Source organism: Argiope bruennichi, chromosome 6 (genome assembly GCF_947563725.1).
Source record: "Argiope bruennichi chromosome 6, qqArgBrue1.1, whole genome shotgun sequence".
NCBI lineage: Eukaryota > Metazoa > Arthropoda > Arachnida > Araneae > Araneidae > Argiope > Argiope bruennichi.
The window spans coordinates 64218099-64239674 of NC_079156.1; the positions used below are offsets into that span (position 1 = coordinate 64218099).

Genomic DNA, 21576 nt, shown 5'->3' on the forward strand with positions numbered 1-21576 from the left:
AAGCACTTTGAACTAAACGGATGAAATTTGGTAAATGGTCTTTATCCCAAATTTCTAGACTTTTATCAAGTTTTTAGCGAAATGCAACTCGAGGAAATTGTCTTTCCTAATGTAAGTTAACACTATGAGTACAGAAAATAATTAACAGAAAAAAAGCTGGGTAGATAAAATTTGGTATATAGATTTATGTTTCCAAAGTATTAATCAGTATCAAATTTGGAAGCAAATACATCAAACAGTTGGACATCTTTCGGACAATTCAAGCATGTAAACGTAATAAACGGAAAACTTGATGAGTTAAGTATATGAAATTTCTCATGCCATTTTTTTACTAAAGTTGAGTTCTGTGGGTTTTTGGTTTCAATCGGTTGGAAAAAAGGCATATAAAATATAATTCCGTGTTCTGGTATTTGAGTATTAATCTCACTCCAGCGATTAATCTCCAAATATCGTACTCTAAAAGCCTCTTTCGTAACTATTGTTCGCCATTGGCATGCGGTTAAAAATACACAAGTACAATTTACTAGAGAATATACAAGAAAGTTTCGGAGATATCACTTCTTTTGTTTCATATAGAAGTTGTAGCATATATATATATGCTCTTATATAAAAAGAAGGAACTTACTTGTTTTAAAATCTTTCGTCATAAATGCTACAGCTGGAATAAAACGAAGGAATTCTTTGGACGTAGATGTAAGAAAATGACCGAAACTTCCAGCACCAATGCCATTTACTAACTTATCCAGTTCCGTTAACCTATGAAAAGATAATATCCAAAAGATGAAAATAATTAAAAACCCAAATAATATCGCTGTGAAAGGCTTAAGGTCAAACTGTTTAATATACAAAATGAAAATAACTGAATTGGGTTTTAGAATTTTGTGATGCTGTTTCTAAGATTTTCAAATATGAGATGTTTTTCTTTCCAAAAATATTCTTCATATTTATTAAAAATGTTTAGATACTTATTCTTTTCTTATGTACAGAAAGAAAATTTTGAAATCGTGAAAAAATACGATGATAAGGTGCTCCTTCATGAGTTCGAAAAAGTATTTCTCAATGATGTCCAACAGTTCTCTTAAAAATTGCAGAGTTGGATGGTGGAAATTTGATATAATGATGTTTTATTAAAACTGTTGATAACTGACAAATTTTGGTACAGATCCATCAACCCGTAAATTGTGTGCATGTTCCTGCATGTTTATATCAAAACAACATCTTCTCGAAACAACAATATGCTAAAGAGATGCCAATAGAAAGCTAAATTTCATCCAAATAACGAGTTCCAATGTCATACTTTCAGAAAAGGCGGAATAAACCGAGGAGATATACTATAAAAGTAGCTTTTATTTATATCAATTCATAAGAAAATTAAGGAATGAGCACTTTCGCATTTTTTAAATATAAAGTTTGCAGAAAGGGTAACAAAACTGTTTAGAGGTATATAATGTTTAAAAACTAGAATATAAAGAATAAAAACAGATCAGTAACTATGGCCAATGAATTTGTGATATATTATTATTACAGAATATTTGTCAAGGATGTGCACTGTTAAAAATCCAATAAGCCCAATATAGGATAACTACAATATTGGCTATTTCAACCCACCATTAAGGCCTACAGATTAAATTTGATTGACCAGAACCCCACGATAGCATTAGCGAGAATTAAGGTTCAGTCCCGAGGGTCATCACCAATCACAGTACAATACTTAAAGTGAGAAACATGTCCCGTCATCGATGGGATGCAGGCGATGGCAGTCCCCACCATTTCTATATTTACCCAGGTGGTGAGAACCAATCACCATTCCGGAAGCTTCTCATCCTCATATCTGAAGTACCCCCCGGTGGGAGTAATAAATAAAAGATAAAGATAACTTATTCTACACGAAAATATGAATACTCAGTAGCCAAACACAGCTGTAGATAAGAATAGCACTTACTATAAGCTATTAAGTTTAAGTTCACAAGCAGAAAATCGTAGTTAAACAACCATAACAGCGCAAAGCGCTCAGACAGAACTCTGGAGATTCCATTCTACTACTTGTTTGAGCTCAATTGAGTTCTTTTTCTGCATACTACTCACCTGGATCTTCAACTATATCTTTCGGCTTTTAATGTCAGTGACAAGACAAAACAACTTCCACAACAAACATCGGAGCTCGAGTCCTAATGGTAATATCACCAAGATTCACAAATATTCTAGGCCTTTCATTTTCGTCACCGAAGTCGCCAAGTTTCTCTCCAAGCCAGAGGGCATTTTTCTAGTATCCATTCAGCAACCCTTAGAGCTAACTGTAAAACTACCTATCTTACTAACAGATATAACTCGCAGGATAGCAATATTACAAATCCGTAACAATACCCATAGTAACCAGCTTTCTAATCGCTGCGGCTCTTTAAAATCCTAAGAGTCACCTTTCGATCCTTTAAATGTCTAGAATATACTTTGAACCTCTTCTATACTATTTTTATTTATAAGATAACAGAGGTCACTTAATCTCTTGCTTTGAATGATTCAGTCTTGATTTTCTGTAGGAGAATAATTCCATATCTATTCGTTGAACTTGCAGCGTATAGGGGGAAAAAACACCTTCACATAATGAGAGCAGAAATAAATACTTTTTACTCGTTGAAACTATCGCGGTTACCAAGTTAAGATTTTCTTTCTAGTCAAAGTCATGCGATACAAATATAACAAAATACAACAATAAAGAATTTTGTATACAATATGTAACTGACTTAGAATAAACTGTTATGCTATGTAATTTTTTCTCCTGCAAAAGGTGATACGAATTTTAAAATTAAATTAGTATGGTACACTTGATGTCTACTCATGAGCTTTAATTTACTTACTTCATTAATACATGACAAACATGCTTAATTACTTCATACATTACATGAATTACATGCTTACAATCATATTGAAAGCAGAACGCATGGAAGTAAATTTTTGTCAAATGCTCGAATCGTATTATTTTAAATCTAATTATTAAAACAACGCTGACATTTTATTTCTTTCTCTATAATTATTTTTATTGTAATATTTACGAATCTTTGTTTGTTAAATAAATACTTTGTTTCAAAACAAAATTTATAAGATTAAATATGAACAGTTAAAAATTATGAAAAATAAATTCAAACCCTTTTTTTATTAAAAGCCAGACACTTATACTTACATAGTTCCAAAGTTGGTTAGATTCATCTGCCCAAAAATCGCATAATTATTTCTTACGTGATTTATAATTTCTTTGGTTCTAGAAAGTCCATTTAGGAAAATTTTTCTTTTGTTCTACAAAATAGAAAATGTTTTAATTAAAAAAAATCAACATAGAATGAAAAATAATAGAAAACATATTTATAAATTGGAAAATAATATAATTCGATAACAAAACGGCTAATAAAGCAAAGTATTTTTAATGTTTCGTACAAATGTTTAAAAATTCCTTCATATAATACAAATCAAAATATTATCATTTTTATGTAAATAGAAAAAAAATATTCTTACATTACTTATTTTGTTGGATATTTCTTGCGGAATCGTGGATAGGTAGGTGCCTGTAATATTTTTTGCTCCTCCAGCCTTTGGGCTATTAAAATCTGTGAATAACAAACAGGTAATGAATGAATGTTTATGTAAGGCATCAACAGTTTTTAATACAATGCAAATGATAAAGTTGAATGCAGGGTTGTTTTTAAGAATTTAAAAGCAATGAACTAGAGTATTTTCATGCTCCATCCAAAGTAAGTCCAATGAAAATATTTATAGAATAAGACAAATGGAAAATAAAATTTTTTTAAAAAAATCACTTTATTATATAACGTATAAGTCTTATATACACTGTTTTACGATGTGATTAAAAAAATAAATCTTAAGCACTACTATAAAATCTTATGCACTCAGGTAAAATAATAAAATAGGTGGGCGCAGCTATCTATTTTATTTTAAACTAGCCGCCTTTGGCGACCAGCCGGTTCGCCAATCTTAATATTCGTTAAAATTTTAATAATTAAATATTTTATGCAATTTCTACTTTAATAGCTTCTTCATCAAAATATTTTAAAACTTCAAATTTTGATTATCATATAATTCATTCATAATATTATAAAGGCCTTCAGTCATAACGTAATATGTATCTCTCTCATTTTCTGTTAGCACCCGTAGAATTTATGCTTTAAATTAAAGTGGAAAGAATTTATCTTCAATTAATATAATAATATTTTTTACTGAAACAAAGCATTTTTTTATAATCTGATTACTGAAAATAGAGTCACTCAGCGTTTAAACTTTATGGGCACTAAAGAATATCTTTTTAAATTTATGTAATATCTCAAGAGTTGGTCAACAAAATTTTCTTAGATTCATTATGAGCAGATCGATTAATTAACACTGTTTAAATTTAAATGCATCAAACACAAAGAAAATAAAACGAATCGTTTAAAATAAATGGTTGAAAACGGTAGAATTTATGCTTTAAATTAAAGTGGAAAGAATTTATCTTCAATTAATATAATAATATTTTTTACTGAAACAAAGCATTTTTTTATAATCTGATTACTGAAAATAGAGTCACTCAGCGTTTAAACTTTATGGGCACTAAAGAATATCTTTTTAAATTTATGTAATATCTCAAGAGTTGGTCAACAAAATTTTCTTAGATTCATTATGAGCAGATCGATTAATTAACACTGTTTAAATTTAAATGCATCAAACACAAAGAAAATAAAACGAATCGTTTAAAATAAATGGTTGAAAACGGTAGAATTTATGCTTTAAATTAAAGTGGAAAGAATTTATCTTCAATTAATATAATAATATTTTTTACTGAAACAAAGCATTTTTTTATAATCTGATTACTGAAAATAGAGTCACTCAGCGTTTAAACTTTATGGGCACTAAAGAATATCTTTTTAAATTTATGTAATATCTCAAGAGTTGCTCAACAAAATTTTCTTAGATTCATTATGAGCAGATCGATTAATTAACACTGTTTAAATTTAAATGCATCAAACACAAAGAAAATAAAACGAATCGTTTAAAATAAATGGTTGAAAACGGTAGAATTTATGCTTTAAATTAAAGTGGAAAGAATTTATCTTCAATTAATATAATAATATTTTTTACTGAAACAAAGCATTTTTTTATAATCTGATTACTGAAAATAGAGTCACTCAGCGTTTAAACTTTATGGACACTAAAGAATATCTTTTTAAATTTATGTAATATCTCAAGAGTTGGTCAACAAAATTTTCTTAGATTCATTATGAGCAGATCGATTAATTAACAATGTTTAAATTTAAATGCATCAAACACTAAGAAAATAAAACGAATCGTTTAAAATAAACGGTTGAAAACAGGTTTTAAAAAAACTACTTAAAAAACGATGTAGTTAAAACTATAAGCGTATACAAAATATATATAACTAACATAAATACAATTTACTTACAAAAGCATGCAACTAACCCAAAAATAATTTAAATCATCCATTGATAACGTTGTCATGGCAACAATCAGAACAGAATGCGCATGCGTGAATTTTCTTCGCCGGTTACGTAACGCAAATACGTGATTTTTTCTACGCCAGTTGGGGTAACGCTATGCGGATTAGAAATTTTTAATTTCCTTTATTCTGTTTTATTTTAAAAAAAAAAGTACTTCAGAATGAATCTGAAAGATCGATTCATTAACAATGTTTAATTTTAAATGCATCAAACATTAAGAAAATAAACAGAACCGATTGAAATAATCCGCCGAAAAATTTTAACCCTAGCCTCATTACTGTTGGGAGAAAAAAAAAACTGAAGCCTTTCTCGTTTGGCGCTGGGGATAATGGAAGATTTTTTTGGCGGAAAAGTTGGTGGTGGGGAAAATGGAAGATTTTTTTGGCGGGAAAGTTAGTTTTTAATTAATAATTAAAATTCTAATTAAAATTTCAAAAAAGGGACCCCAGGTGCACATTCCCGACCTCTAAGGTATACATGTGCCAAATTTGGTAGCTTTATGTCAAATGACCTGGCCTGTAGAGCGCCAACACACACACACACACACACACATTGAGCTTTATTATAAGTATAGATATAGATAATATTGACAACCTCTATTACAAGCAAAGTGTGGAACTTTCCCGCTAATTGCCTCTGTGTGGATATTTTTTAACTGATATATAAATTTATGTAAAATTACAAAATCAATGCCTGTTTTGTAACAAATCCTAATCATACTTATAATTAAATGAATTTCTCTTTTTTATCTCAAAATTAAAATAAAATTTCATAGTGTATTTTTCGTTGCATTTGAATCGATGACGCCTCTGGATTACAGCACAATTAAGCCATATCATAATCCTAATTGAATTTATGTAATACCAGAAAAACATATATTTTACTTACCTAAGTAAACAATAATCATTAGTTCCTGAACATGCTAAAAGATTTTAAATAAAACTAAATTGCTCACTCTTGAATTAATATAAATACAATATTTCAAGTAGTGCAACGGGTGTAATAATTGTAATCGCTTGATGTATAAAATCGTTATCTCACATCCTGTTTTTCAAGTCAAATAAATTTTTCCTTAACATAAGCATTCCTGCCATATATTAGTAAAAAAAATAATTCATTACCTTGAAATCCTTGAATAGTGCATTCGATCGTAGAAATAACATCATCGATGGTTGCTTCGCTCATTGGTGACTTTTTGAAAGCAGTAAATCCTGTAGTGGCGCTGAAAAAAAATCCATACTTATGAGTATACATAAAAGGGGTTTAAGTTATGATAAAATTGCCCAAAATTAATAAAAAAGGCAGTAAGATATGTTTATAATATATATATTTTTTAAAATCTGCGACTTGCCGACTTTATTATATATTTGATAAATTTTGATGCATTAAGGTATTTGAAAAAATGAACAGGTAATAAAACAAATAAATTTAAAAATATGAATCAAATTCATTTGCTTATCATATACTACAATCAATGCAAGTTTCTTTTTCATATATATCGGTATGCTATATTAATTGACGTTTTAAATAATTCTCTTCGATGTATTATTTTTCAAGAAAGGATAAAATCTAATTCATTCACTTGACATGACATGCATGATTGCGAGTGGCTTATAATATTAAGGACACGTTGTATTTGCTTCGATATAACGTCACATACTTTTTCTCCTGCAACATGAACAACAGACAGAAATGCAGCACTATAGATATAAATAAATTGGCGAGGGGCATTAATGATGTTTCATGGGACAAAGAATTAATAACCTTGTCATTATTATAAACTTTTAAAGATATAAATAGTAGAATTTTTAAATTACCAGTTTTGGAGCAAAAAGCGAAATATTACTAAATGATCGAATTTTAATTTGAACGCCCGCAAAATATTTATTTTTAAAGTGTTTTTAATTATTTATGTTTTAATTAGTGAGTAATTACTTGTAAAGTTAAGGTATACTTAAGGTACACATAAGGTTAAAGTATATATAAAAAATCTTTCCGTATAACTAACAAATTATATGTCCATTGTTTTATTACGATAAAGAATTTAGGAACAAAATTAATAGAATTAGAACAAAATAATTTAGGGACAAAATTAGTACAATTAAAGAAGCATAATGAAAATACAAAACTAATATAATTAGAAAAATTACTTAAATAACAAAATTGGTATAATTAAAATAAAATGCGTAAGACAAATGTATCATTTACTGAATAAAAAGAACTCTCTTTAACAAAAATATAAACAATAACTTTATTTACTTTCCATTCGCTTCATTTTGCCATTTTGCGATGTTATGGCGAATTTCAGAATATTTATCGAAATTCATTAAATTTTTCATTTTGCTGACTGATGAGCGCCATTTCTCCACGTTCATTTCATCAGATGACACCGGCCTCTAAAACAGTTAATGCGTATTTATTTAAAATATTTCCTGACTATAAATTTCATTAATTTTTTAATAAATAAAGCAAAAAATTAATAATAAGTAACTTTTTAATTCTTACCCTTTCCGAAACTCTAGAAATTTTGCAAGCGTATCTTTGCAGAGCTGGAATGTCATTCCAATCAGATGAATTTAATAATGTTTGGAATTCCTTAGTATTACAAAAATTTACGTTTTGATTTTTCTGGAATAAAAAATTAAATATGCAATTTAAACTTCAAGTCAAATTTAAGTTTCAAATATTATCGTATTAAAATGTTTTTCAGGTTTCAAAAGAAAAAAAAATTCAAACACAGATAGGTGAAATTCTGTTCATGTAATATAAACTTTTTAATTTCAGACCCCATAAAAGATCTTGGATTTGTTACAGTTAGTATAACATCACTCATAATTTAGGATCATTTGCGAAATGAAGTTAACCACTTGGCAATAACTTATTCTCTTCGTCTGAAATGTTTTGTCTGACAAGTGCCTCAAATTATTGAATTTTTTTATTTAAATCTTCGATTTGTGAAAGTTTTATGCAATGAAAAACGCAAAATTTATTTGCAACAGCTTCAAGATCTTGAGTGCTCTTAACGTTATTAAAGGGATTGGATTAACAACAAATGTCCCAAATAAAATATGTTGTCTAACTAAGAGATTAAATAGATTCGTAGGTGATGCGGTTAATGCAAAATGATCTCATTAAATTAGACCTCAGGAAAAAAAACGTAGTTGTTGAATTTTTTAGTTAAAACTTTTACTAAAAAATTTAAATTGCTATGAATCTTTCCTCACAATTTCTTTGAATTATCGTTATAACCTTCATTTAAAATTTTCTGGTTTTTCTTTCATAATTGCTCACATGATAATAAAAGAAATAGAATTTCATTCCAGGCTAACATATGTATGAGTAAATAATTTTTTATGAGAATTTAATTTGGATAAGAAGTTGATTAATAGATTAAGTTTATCCATCCATCTATGTATATTAAAATCACAACAGAATTTGAAATTTATGACTATTTTACAGCTATTAGACCAAAATTTTCCTTTTCAAGCTATCCTCAATCGACCAATAGAAAGAAAATAATCATTATTAATACTTTTCTCAATTTTGCACAACTTGAATACAACTTTTATCCATATGAGAAATACAATGTTAAATACAATTAACGCTTTTGGTTAACAGCTGTGTGGCTCGTCAGCACAAAAAGGAGTATTGCCGCGAAAAAAAAAGTTTTTAAAAAGAATATAATTAAAAAATTAGTTTTACCTTTGAGTAACCAAAAAATTTTTAATTAGAATTATCTGAGTATTGGTATATCAATTAAAAAAACTGTTGTTACATCTTATTATTTTTTTTTGACGAATTGACTTCTAAAAGAAAGAAAACAAATATATATATTAAAGAACATGAAATTCTGTCTGAAAAATATGAAAGGAACCTGGAAACTTTAAAATAACGAGAGAAAAAAGATGAATTAAAGAAAAAAAATCAAGAGAAAGAAGGTAATTTTAAGTATCAAAAAAATAATTGGCCGAGTGTCAAACCTGAGCTGCAAAACTTTCTGCCTAACTACAGCTAAGGGAATCAAGGGTAGAAAAAAAAATTACTTTTCTTTGTCTGAAACATCACTTAACAATGACCAGGAAGTGAATTCTTATATTTTCGAGATCGAACTGGCGTACTTCCTCAGGTGTCTGCGTTTCTAACTTCTTGATTCATCTACTGTGTTTTATCTTCGTTATTAGTATTATTTATCTTTATTTGCCTTATTCATTGAATTCGCAGTGAGAAAAAAAATTAAATAAGATTATGAATGAAAAATCTTTTGTAAATAATATCAGCGAATCTGTAGCTCTGTGGGACTAACCACAACAGTTTAGCTAAAGTAGCAGTTTCCATTTTAATTCAAAATAAAACATCCATTTTACCTTTTCAATATATATGATATTTTCTAACTCCTTTGTTGTTACTATTATTTTGTTTTTCAATAATCCTCATTAAAGCGCTAAAATTAAATTAATCTGATATTAGATTTTTTTCAGTTGTTTCCCTCTTATTTTTGCAGATGCCACCTGTTGTTTACTTGAAATAATAATATTGAGACCCGTGACAAAATGCTTTACCCAATTTATATACTTTAAAATTGATACTTCGTTTGTTAAGCGTTTGCACTTACTGATTTTGTTTCTTCGGCAATGTTGAGAAATGCTGCTCCTAAAATGTCGCTAAAAGTGTCAAGAAATTTCGTGGAATCATCTATTTTTAATGACTTTTCAATTTCAGGAACTATACCTGAAAAGAAAAAGAAAAAAAATTAGTGATCTCTGTTTTGAATCGTTTGGAAATGTTTTATATTGGCTACATTTCATAATGGAAAGGCAGTCGTTAAGGTTCGTTAAAAAATGTCAGTAATTTGTTTGTCAGAATTTGTTTGTTTTTCAGATTTTCAGATTCAGATTTTTTTATGCACAATTTGTTTACAAATAGTCACTTGAATTTATGATACAACAATATTTATATTTATCCAATTGCCCCAAATCTATTAGGCTTGTAAAGATTCAAGGTCAAATTAGCTCTGCCATTTATATAAAGGCCTCTAAAATATCCGTTTTTTTTTTCTATTTAGCATTCTTTCTTAATACGAAAAAGATTTTTAAAAATGTTCGTTTCTTTAATAGATTGTAATTTCTTTAATAGATTACTTTTCAAAAAAACAGGCCGCGAATTTCGGATTTAAATATAACAAAATGTTATTAAAAGAGACATTAATAATCAGACTGAACAAGCATACAGTTTTCGAAATATGAAAGTAACATTCTTGTTTCCTTCTTATATTTGTTTAAAAGAAGGTTTTAGCCACTTAAAATTGATGGAATTGCTTTAAATTATTTTGTAGTTAAAATAATTTGAAATCCTTACCATCAGCGACATCCACAAAAAAAGCAAAGTATTTCAGCGCATTCTCGGCTTGAATAGAGGCATTTCTCGGTAAAAATTTCAGCATATCCATCCCAATATCGGCTAAACTCAAAACTGTTTCACTACAATATATAAATATGAAAATTAATACATTGTTATTTTAATTCATTTAAGTTCAGTTAAGTACAAATAGATTTAATTATGTATCTACTTACAAAGTATTTGCCGCATTCCGTTGGAAATTGAATCTCTCTTTGTTGGCAGAGCTTTCTGAAGTATCTACAGCACTCTATAATAATAGCCTTATTATTAATAATAAATTAAAATCAAAATTAGGTTGCAGTACAAAGAAATTAAAATGTTTCTTCTTTTTAAGAGAAATATCGTATTAATTATTTTATTTTTTCTTATTTTAAATATTTTTTACTCTTTATTTTCTAATCCACTGTTATAAAAATTACAGAATCTTGAATGTAATTTTTCTGAAATTCGCTACCTTAGAGTTACTACTCGTTACAACCACTGCCGCCACTCGTTAAAATCATTTTTTAAACTAATTAATCCATAATTAAATTCTAAAAACAGCAAAATAGTGCATTGTCACTGAGAACATACGAATGTAAAAAGTTTCAATCCTATAGCACACTAGAAAGTGAGTGAAAATTTGATTGTAAAAATATATCTTAACAAGCATTAAACAAGTCAAATTCAATAAAGGTGTTTAAAAAGAATGCAGGTATATGTATATGTATGCAGGATTATTTTTCTGAAATTTAAATAGTCATTTAAAATTTGTATTTTTCGTTAATACAATTTTCCACTAATTTTGTTAAATGTGAATTTAAGTCTTAACTATAATTAAAAAACTGCTGTTGAATCAGAATTAAAAGCAGTTGTTTTAACATCAATATGTTATCATTTGCAGGCCATGGAAACATTTTATGAGACAAATTTAATATTGATTTGTGTGTGTGCGTTATCTTGCAGATAAAATCCAGAGAAATAGGGGTTGTTCCTAAATCTTTCTAAATTTCATTTAGAGTGAGAACATTTCAAGAAAATATTTTCCGCTTACAAAGTAACTGTTTTCCGTTTACAAAGTAACTGTTTTCCATTTACAAAGTAACTGTTTTCCGTTTACAAAGTAACTGTATTTAATATACGAAATCAAATAGAAGATTAAAACAATCCGTTTATAATTGTGAATCAAGAGTTAGATATATAATAGAAAATATACATGCAATTATTCAAAGAAAAAATGTACTTAATTTTATTATAAGTCATCAAAATTTTATTGAAGAATATTTTTTGAAGTGAATGTTATTTTAAATTAAATTTATCATCAATGTTTCTCATGGAATATTCTTGTAGACCAACAAAAATGTCACCTTGACATTATGACGAGAAAAAGTGTATATCAAGATTATTTGGAATTGAGTGCTGTCCCTTATACTTTTAAAGAAATTATTACTGTTCACCAATTCCATAATAAAAGTATAAATAATTCAGGTTAAAATAGTTCCAAGTTGTATGAATTAATGGATTTTATTAGCATTTCAATAGCGAGTAAAAATTCAATGGAAAATTACTAATTTAGATTGTTTTTGGTATTGCAATCATGTCTTTGAATTAGAACTGTGATTGAATGACCTTGGTGTTTCCGTAGTATTTCTAACACTGTAATTCATTTATCATATTTTTCTGCATTAATACTCACCTCCATTTCAGCGATAGATGGCGCTTTATTTACTTCTGCATCAATTCTTCTTGGATCTGAAAAATAACAATATGCTCCAATTTTATAAAATGAATTTTTTTTTTTAATGAAGTGCAAAATGAAGGATGATGTCAACTTTCCAAAAGTTTTAAATTATGAAAAACGAAGTTTTCTGGAACAGAAACACATACTTGTGGAGTTCCTTTTCATGGTGGGTAACTTTACATCTTTCAACACTTGAATCAACATAGCCCATTCACTTTCTCTGTACAAAGGCTCGAGATCTTCAATCAAGTGACGAATTCTGTCAAAGAAAAATAGCCTTATAATTTTCAAAACTTTTGATATGCTATAATGAGAAAAATTAACAATCCTTAAAAACTATAAAACAAATAAAAAATGCACATAAATATATTTTAAGATAATATAAAATCTATTTTGTGCAATACTATTTTCCAAAGTTATTTCGGAAACAGTTAAAATTCTTGTTAAACTTTTAAAAATTTTCTTTCGAAGTTCAGTATATTATATATATATATATATATATATATATATATATATATATATATATATATATATATATATATATATATATATATATATATATAACAATCTGGTCTATATAGTACTAACATGTACATATGGACACACATAATTTCTCCTTACTTTAAAGCAACTGGATTGTCGGGCTATTATAAATTTGTATTCCATTAGGTCCATGTTGAACAATTTTATCTAACGTATCCTTTTCTTGTTTTTGGATGCTTCATATGCTCTTAAAATTTGTAAGAGACCTTCAAAAATGCCTTGCATTCTATGTTTTCTTCCTTCTGTGGCATATATCCCAAAAATATTGCAATTCACATTAACTTCAATTTAAAATGGAAACTGCCCAAATAATAGCTATGTAAAAGAAATATGTCATGAGTTTTAAAAACAAACATGTTTAAGATATTTAACATGCTATTCCCGTATATTTAAGCATGTTATTATGTCAAATCTTTAAGCGAAAACCTAAAGCTTAAGGAGTTTTATAAAATTATCGCAAAAGTGAACATCACGCAATTGGAAATGGTTTCTTTATGCAAATTTTTAACCATGTTTTGAACCGGTCTGCTTCTCTTTCGTGTCTACTTCAGTCAACTACAAAGAATCGCGATAATTCTATACCAGGGCATGGAATGGTGTTATTATTTTGAAACAATTTTAATAAATATCATTCGGTATAAATCCATGCAACATAACGTCGGTAACGATATAAAAAGGATCTGAAGCAAAATAATGTTTTTATACTAGATACTATCTGTAAATTAAGTGACACAGGATGCGATGGTTAGGAGAAACGATGCGTGAAATCATTACTTTAAACCAGAAGGAATGGCCTCTTAAAAACTTTCTCGCATACTCTCTAAAAAAAGTGATATCCAAACTTCACTCCTGAAAAAAAATTATGGACCATGAACAAAGGTGTGAATATCATAAGAGTTCGGATTTTCAGAGAGTCTCTCACATGAGAGTTGAGTATTTAGTAATAAAAGAAAATAATAAATTATGTATTATAATCTCATGCTATTGGAGATCATTTTATAATGAAAGAGTTTATTAATGTGTGATATTTAGAGATTTGCGGTATGCGGTTGATACATAAGTATCTGATAACAGAATACGCATTTTGAATCCTTTTTCCCAACTCCCTGATTGAACTTTCCCAACTCCTTTTGAATCCTTTTTTTAAATAAAAATTTGGCATAGTACTACAATTGCAGTTACAAGATCACATACCAAATTTTATTGATTTTAGTCACTGAGTTTTTGAGTTTTAACTTTTATATGCATGCAAAAGTACAGACTGACAGACGGTCAACGCCTTGATAGATTTCATTCCAAATAAGCTGTTAGATTCTCAATCTGTGTAGCAAATTGCGCCTATCCAGGTCTTTATGTTTTCGAGCTATCGAGTTCATAGACAATGATAGACAGATATAATTTCAAAAATCTGTTTTTCGGACACAGGATAGTCTGAAACAAGGGAATTAGTCAAACTCTGAAACCCTAATTTTTTTATAATTATAATACTTTCTATTTAAATATTTTGTATACAAGAAAGTAAAAAAAGAAAGAACTGATCACTATTAAATGTTATTATGATAGATAGACGGATGGATGAAGGAGCAGGAAAGACATACAGATGGACAAGGGGTAGGACAGATACGGTTTTTAAACTGTACGATATAAAAATTATCACGAAAAGAAGGCAATGGTTAATATAGTCTAGTTAGATCCTGTGTAGATAGAAAAATGAATTCAAAAGCATTGTCATGCTCTGGTGATTCGGACTATATATTTGAAACCGTTTTCCTCTTCTCATTATTCACTTATCATAGCTATATCATTGGAAATGGAAATAAGAGCCCAATCTTTGTATTTTAGGATACATATAGTTTTCATCACCTTTTTGAAGAATGATTCCTTTTAAACTGACGTTAAAAGTAAATCTGGATACAAATTGTTTCTTTCACAAACGACGAAAAACTCAATTTTTGATGTTTTGCATAACTGACGGCCGGATTTACGCATTTGTCGATTCTTGAGATAATTTTGAATGAATTTTAATTCACTTCTCAGCAAGGTTGGAGTAACTCAACAGGAGTTCTGCCTTTGCATGCTGTGAAGTCTTCATCTAGGGTTCACTGAACTTCCCTTAAATGAAATTAATGTTTGACGGAAAGAAGACTAGCAAAATATTCCGTGTAGAACACCTACCAATAAATTCTATATCCCCCCCCCCAAAGCACCAATTTACATGCGTGACGTTGATGACTATAATTAAAATAATAATAATTTGTGTAAACATGAATTTTGTTGCAGTTTGCTTATAAATTGTAACAGAAGTTGTATATTGAATTGGGCTATAAATTAAGTCATCTCAGAGTCAGGAAACATGGCTTAACATAATGAAAAGCAATTTATAGAAAATTAAATTTCAATGAAATATAGAACATATGATCATGGGTCAAAGTATAAAAAAATGAATCGGTTTAGTTATTATAGTGTAAATTGCATTCCAAATGTTTTTATTTGGAGGGAATTAAAATATTATCTTTATACGAGTCTCGTGGAACCAGATTTAATATAAGGTTTGGATTGAATGGAATTAAATTTGTTTACAATTTTGAACTTTTTGAAAGAACTTAAACAACTGCAGCTTTAACTCATCCTAAAATAGCTTTATTGTTTAAAATTCAAAGCATAATTTATTGATGAAATATAATTAGAGAGTTCATTTACCTGTCATTAATCTGTGAATCTACTTAACTTATGATCCAAGTATAAAAATTCTAATGTGCGCTCTGCAACGCTTTGGAGACTTTCGATGTCCTCCCGTTGACACCTAGTTATTTCTTTAATTTTCATAATTTCATTTATATATTTATTATAATTTAATTGGTTGTATTATTTTTGTAGAAAATTAATTAATAGCCTATCATCTAGATTGAAATATATTTTTCCTAAATGATAATATTAATAATTTTGCATGTATTCAAAATCCAATTAATGCTGCTGCTCCACCTGAATTTATTATTGCAGGAAAAGATTATACTTCTTTTTCCCCAGTTTACCAATCATCCTAATTCATGTTAAGTCATCGAGTTTCATTTGCATAAATTTGCATTTGACATTAATTTAGATTTGCAGGGAACGTCTTTAAACCTTTCATGCTTTTTCTTTACTCTTGATCATGTGTACCGATATAAACCTGATAGTCTCTCATGTGATTTGTAATATATTCTTCCTGAAATTTGCATACGAATCATGTTTTTCTCAAAATGAAGTCTGTTTAGCTTATACCCACAAAATTCTATGGGTATAAATTTATAAATGTCATCTATCCCTAAATTTTGAATATTAATATCTAAATTCATTTTTTATTAAAAGAAAGGATTCCTGTTTATTTTTACAGGTTCCGTGATAAATTGCCAAACTATGCAAATCGTCGTCAATTTCGCAATTGGTATAATCACTGCGCTGGAGATCTTGGCGAAATCTGAAAATCATCAAGCAAACTCGGGAATGCAACCACCACGGTGAAACGTGTAACTGAGCAAGGCAATCTTGTTATAACCCGAAAATTTCTAGAAAACCCATTATCTTGGTGTTCTTCGCATAATCACCTAAAACTCCCTAAGTAAACTGGGGAATGCAATTATCTTAGAATTTATATATAATTGAGCCTGGCGATTTTGGCGTTTCTGAAAATCGTCGCGGTAACACGGAGGCTTTAAAAATAAATAAGTACTAAAAAGATATATTTACGCATATTGAAAAAGTAAAAACATCAAAACAATTAAAAAATACTCACACTTTAGTATCAATTTGATCAAATCTCACTTCATCAAGGACCATGACTATCATTTTTAAGATATCTTCGTGAAAAATATTAGATGATTGGAGATTAGCCAGCAAAACCCCAATGTTTCCTAGAATTTCACCAATGTCTAAACGTCCAAGTTCAGACATAGCTAATCCCATCTAAAAAATGAAAAGTTTATTATTTATTACTTTTAAGAGAATGAGTTAAGAATCTTTATTTACTATTTTATTATGATTCTTCATTCTTTAATCTCATATTAAAAAAGCATTAAATTAAATGATTTTTTTTTTTGTTCTTTCTTTATTTTGAAATGGCATCTAATTAAATAGCTTTTCACATCATTGAGTATTTTTTTCAATAACCTGATTCGGTAAAAGTTTAAAAGAATAAAAATTCTGAAAAATTTAGCCTCTAAAATATATAATTTAACATTTTAAAATCAATAATAAATACAAATAGTCCTTATAAATACTACACCATTCACAGAAATGCCCCTTAAAATATGTTTTCAATTTTATTCTTGAAAATTCTAATTTTAATTTTGAAATTTCTATCTAATGAAAAAGCGCTTCAATTCCTTTATCATTCTTCACAAATCTACTTGTCATTTAGAAATTTCTACCAAATAAAATGAATTCTTATGCAATTTTCTTTGTATTATATAGAATGTAATCATAACAGGGCTTTGGAAAAAATTTAGAGGATATCATTCAAGCAGTATCTAAGCAGAAGAAAGTTAGTTTTTAAGTTTGAATCTCTAATACATTAATTGTAAGTTAATGTATTTTTTCATTAATAATCCAGTCTCTTTTTATTTACTGAAAATACAAGAAAATTAATACCGTTTGTACTATATTCTTGACATCCAGTTGGCTTTTGAGTCGACGAAAAAAGTCCCTTCGGGAAATCTCATCCATACTGCAAAGGCGAAATCGAATTTTATCGAATATATTGGACGTGTCTTCAATCAAATCTTGAAAGGTATCACAGAAATTGCTTTGGCTTGTGATTTCTAAAATCTGAAAGACAAAGACATGCAATTAATTTAAAACTTTCACATGATTGAAACGTTCAGAATCAGATTTAGAAATTAATTAGAAAATGAAATAAAACAGGAATTTAAACTTTTATCAAATTATGCATTTTATTCGGGAGTATCGTATCGCCAGAGCTGTTGCAAATTTAGGCAAATTTTTAGACATAAAATGAAATAGAAATAAATAATAATTTAGTGTGTTAAAAGGCAACGAATATAAAAATAAACAAGATATTTAAAAATAAAGATTATTTTTCCTCTGTGTGAGTGGTAACTGGATGGCAAATAAATAAAAATAATATTTGATAGTGTATAATATTTTTTTCAATTGTTTAATAAATTTTAATAAAACTCATTTAATATATGTCGAATTATTATTATTATTTTGAATGTAATATATTAAATTAACATTATTTTAAATGAATTTTTGTAAATATAAATTTTTTTCTTCTGATAATTTTAAATAAGCGTTTAATAAAATGAATTGTTATTGAAAATTACATCTTCCATTGACGATTTGGTTCAAAATTTAACAGATGTCTACACATCTGGTGTATAGTCCATCTACCAAATTTCATACGTTAAAAAAAGATAATTTTTTTCAAAAAATGACTTTTTCCAATTTAAGGAAATAGAAAATGTCAAATTCCTCAATATCTCATCAATACTTTAATTATTATTATACCTTCTCTAAATACTTCTTATATCAGAAAATAACAATCTGAACACATTTGCCTTCTTCATTTGCAATTATAAGCACCTTAATGACATTAAATGTATTATTTAAGCATTAAGCAGAGAGCGTTAAGATTTTTCGCTCAGACAAAAACTTTAATCCCCTTTTTCACAATAGTCATTAATGAATGAAAGTTAATGCACTCTGATGTCATCTAACTTGACACAAGTTGAATCATTTATCTTTTGTGACAGTTTAGGATGGCATTTCATGATTTTGATAATTAGAACTCGTAACACAATATATTCCTCACGCAGAACTACTTACTAAGCGATTTTTTTTATTTAAAAGGCGTTCTTAATTTTTTTAGCATTCTTAACATCCTCTCACAGCTTTGCTTATCAAGTAACAGCAAATTCGTTCAAGTATCATTTTTCAAGACTTTTCACACGCTTTCTTCAATATGACTTTTGAAAAATGGAATTTTGTAATTGTTTCCCACTTACTTTTCTGGTATACTAGAGTTTTATTTTTTTATAATCGCGTGTTTCTTATATTTAAACATTTTTAAATTTTGAAAGTCTGTTAATCGATTAATTTCAATTAAATGCTGATTCTACACTCCTCGCAATGATTTAGCGAAAAAAATGATTATAAGTCCTAAATGCTTATAATAGTTAATTATGAAGTATATTAAAGAGCAAAATAAGAATAGAAAATTCTAAGAATGCAATTTTGTTAGTGTATTAGAACACAATTTTGCATATTTTGAATTAATTTCCATTTTTTTTACTTTGCTTTATAATTTATTGTTATAAAATATTATAGAATCTTGAAATAAGTTTTTTCTTACCCTCACTACTAAGGGGGACATGTGATGCAGAATCAAAATTTAATTATATTGATCTATTAACCATCACTTCAATTCTGGAAACGTTAAACAGTATCAGAATTGAATCGAGAATATGCACGATTAAAATTTCTAGTTCATCAAGTAATGAATCATAGATGGGTTACAAAATTCCATCTTCTAAATATGAAATAAGTCCTGCTAAACACAATCACAAGAAACAGATTTGAAACTATTTCAAATTTAAAAAATTTCGAAACAATTTTTTCTCTCGGAGTAATAGAGGGCGAAGTAAATTCTTGAAAGTGTGGCAATTGAAAACAATAATATAAGGAAATAAAGATTCAATGAACTTCTTTAAAAAAAGGAATTTCTAAGCATCCATTAAAAATAAATATACTTTAAACTGTGATAAAAATTCCAGTTTACTTTAACTATATTTCTACGAATGCCAGTCACATGACAAACGTAATACCACATTTAATTTAATAAATCTTTGTAATTTTTCTTAATCTGTGATTTCAAATCGTATTTGTTTATTTCTTGCTACTGTGCAACGTATTTCAAAAATAAATTGAAACATCGTGCATAACATGTATCTCGTGAGCATAAACTCACTTCAATAAATAGCAAAAATAATTTTTTTCAAATAAAATTCATGGAAATAATACATAATAATGTGACTTCTCGTTCCATGTTTTTAAACATTTTTTAAAAGATAGGCTTTAAAGTTTTTTTTTCTTTTTTTCTCGTAAAACATGGACAAAAAACATTTTTTTTTCACTAAAGGAAAAAAGATTAATTTGTTGAAAGAAATAAAAACAACTTCTTCATATTTTTTTAATGTAATTATTTTAATTACATTTTTTAAAAATAATTTTCAATTATATGAATAATAAGAGAAAGTGCATAACAAATCTGTTAAAAAGTACTGTATAAAGTTCAAAGTTTAGTTTTTAAAATCTAATCATTAATAAAATGTTTGATGCATATTTTTTCAGAAAAAGTATGTCCAGTGTAATTGCAAATAAATATATATTCTATGCTATTACTATACAGCACAAACTGCGTTAAAAACAATATAACGTACTTAATTTTTATTTAAATTGGCTTGCTGAGCTTTTAATTTTTGCTATAAGTCCCAAGCGTGACTAATATGAAGCACATTAAGCAATAAATTCTCTTTCTTTAAGGTGTGATATCTGATTCAAGCTTAGTGGTAGTGATTATGATGCATTGCTTCAATTGTCTTGGGCCAATATAGGGATAGAGAATCAGATACTGGCGCTTCGCGTTAAGGAAGAAGATGAAGAGATTAAGATATTTACAAAACTAATCAAGCCAATCTCAAAATACAATGGGTTACATAAAACATGTCAGCTATTTGCAGAAAAAAAACACGTTTAAAAATAATTTCTAATGAATTTAAATATTATTGTGGTGCCTCTTTCACAATAAAGTTTGCTTCATAGATACATACTATATACTGTAAATAGCTATTACCTAAATAACATATAACATGTGTCAAAGATTTATAATTCATATTAATTAATATAAATACAAAATCTGGGATTTTGGCAATGCCCGTAATGATGAAAGTTAATGTTAAGTACCTGCTGATAGCCTAGGGTCATGCATCTGTCAGCACCATTAATCATTTTAATTGGCATTTTGAAATATTCTCGTTCAATCGACTCACTCGTCGGCTGAAATTAGCTTTAAGTTTTAAGCATTTTGTCTTAGATGACTACAAAAAGAAGTTAATTAGAAGTAAGATTTGGTGAGTGTGGTTAGAAGTAATTTTCCTTTTTCTCCCTAAATATGTTTCACCACAATTAGATGAAGCAGATCTTTAAATTATTTATAATTCAAATTAATTAATTCATTAATTTCGATGAAAATTAATGTATTAATCATTAGAGTAATGAAAACTTTTGATATTAGGTTGTATTCCCTTTCAAAGGCTGATTTCATTTCATCAATTGTACCTGGTTCTGAAATATGAACGTTGGAAAGAAGTCTATAGGTTGAGATAATATAAGATATAATACCATTTCATCCTAATTATT

General features: G+C 27.9%; 1 protein-coding gene across 2 annotated transcripts in view; it reads right to left on the reverse strand.

Moving 5' to 3' along the window:
* LOC129971430 (phospholipid-transporting ATPase ABCA1-like) overlaps nucleotides 1-21576 on the reverse strand; it is a 169166-nt gene that overhangs the window by 87662 nt on the left and 59928 nt on the right. For both annotated transcript variants that reach the window (XM_056085187.1, XM_056085186.1), the window contains exons 7-19: nucleotides 17788-17964; nucleotides 16934-17103; nucleotides 12765-12877; nucleotides 12574-12629; nucleotides 11072-11145; nucleotides 10857-10978; nucleotides 10114-10229; nucleotides 8007-8129; nucleotides 7761-7897; nucleotides 6623-6723; nucleotides 3508-3599; nucleotides 3179-3291; nucleotides 626-756 (exon numbers count right to left, since the gene is read on the reverse strand). In XM_056085187.1, the coding sequence (XP_055941162.1) occupies nucleotides 626-756; nucleotides 3179-3291; nucleotides 3508-3599; nucleotides 6623-6723; nucleotides 7761-7897; nucleotides 8007-8129; nucleotides 10114-10229; nucleotides 10857-10978; nucleotides 11072-11145; nucleotides 12574-12629; nucleotides 12765-12877; nucleotides 16934-17103; nucleotides 17788-17964 (1525 nt within the window). The remainder of the gene's footprint in view (nucleotides 1-625; nucleotides 757-3178; nucleotides 3292-3507; nucleotides 3600-6622; nucleotides 6724-7760; nucleotides 7898-8006; nucleotides 8130-10113; nucleotides 10230-10856; nucleotides 10979-11071; nucleotides 11146-12573; nucleotides 12630-12764; nucleotides 12878-16933; nucleotides 17104-17787; nucleotides 17965-21576) is intronic.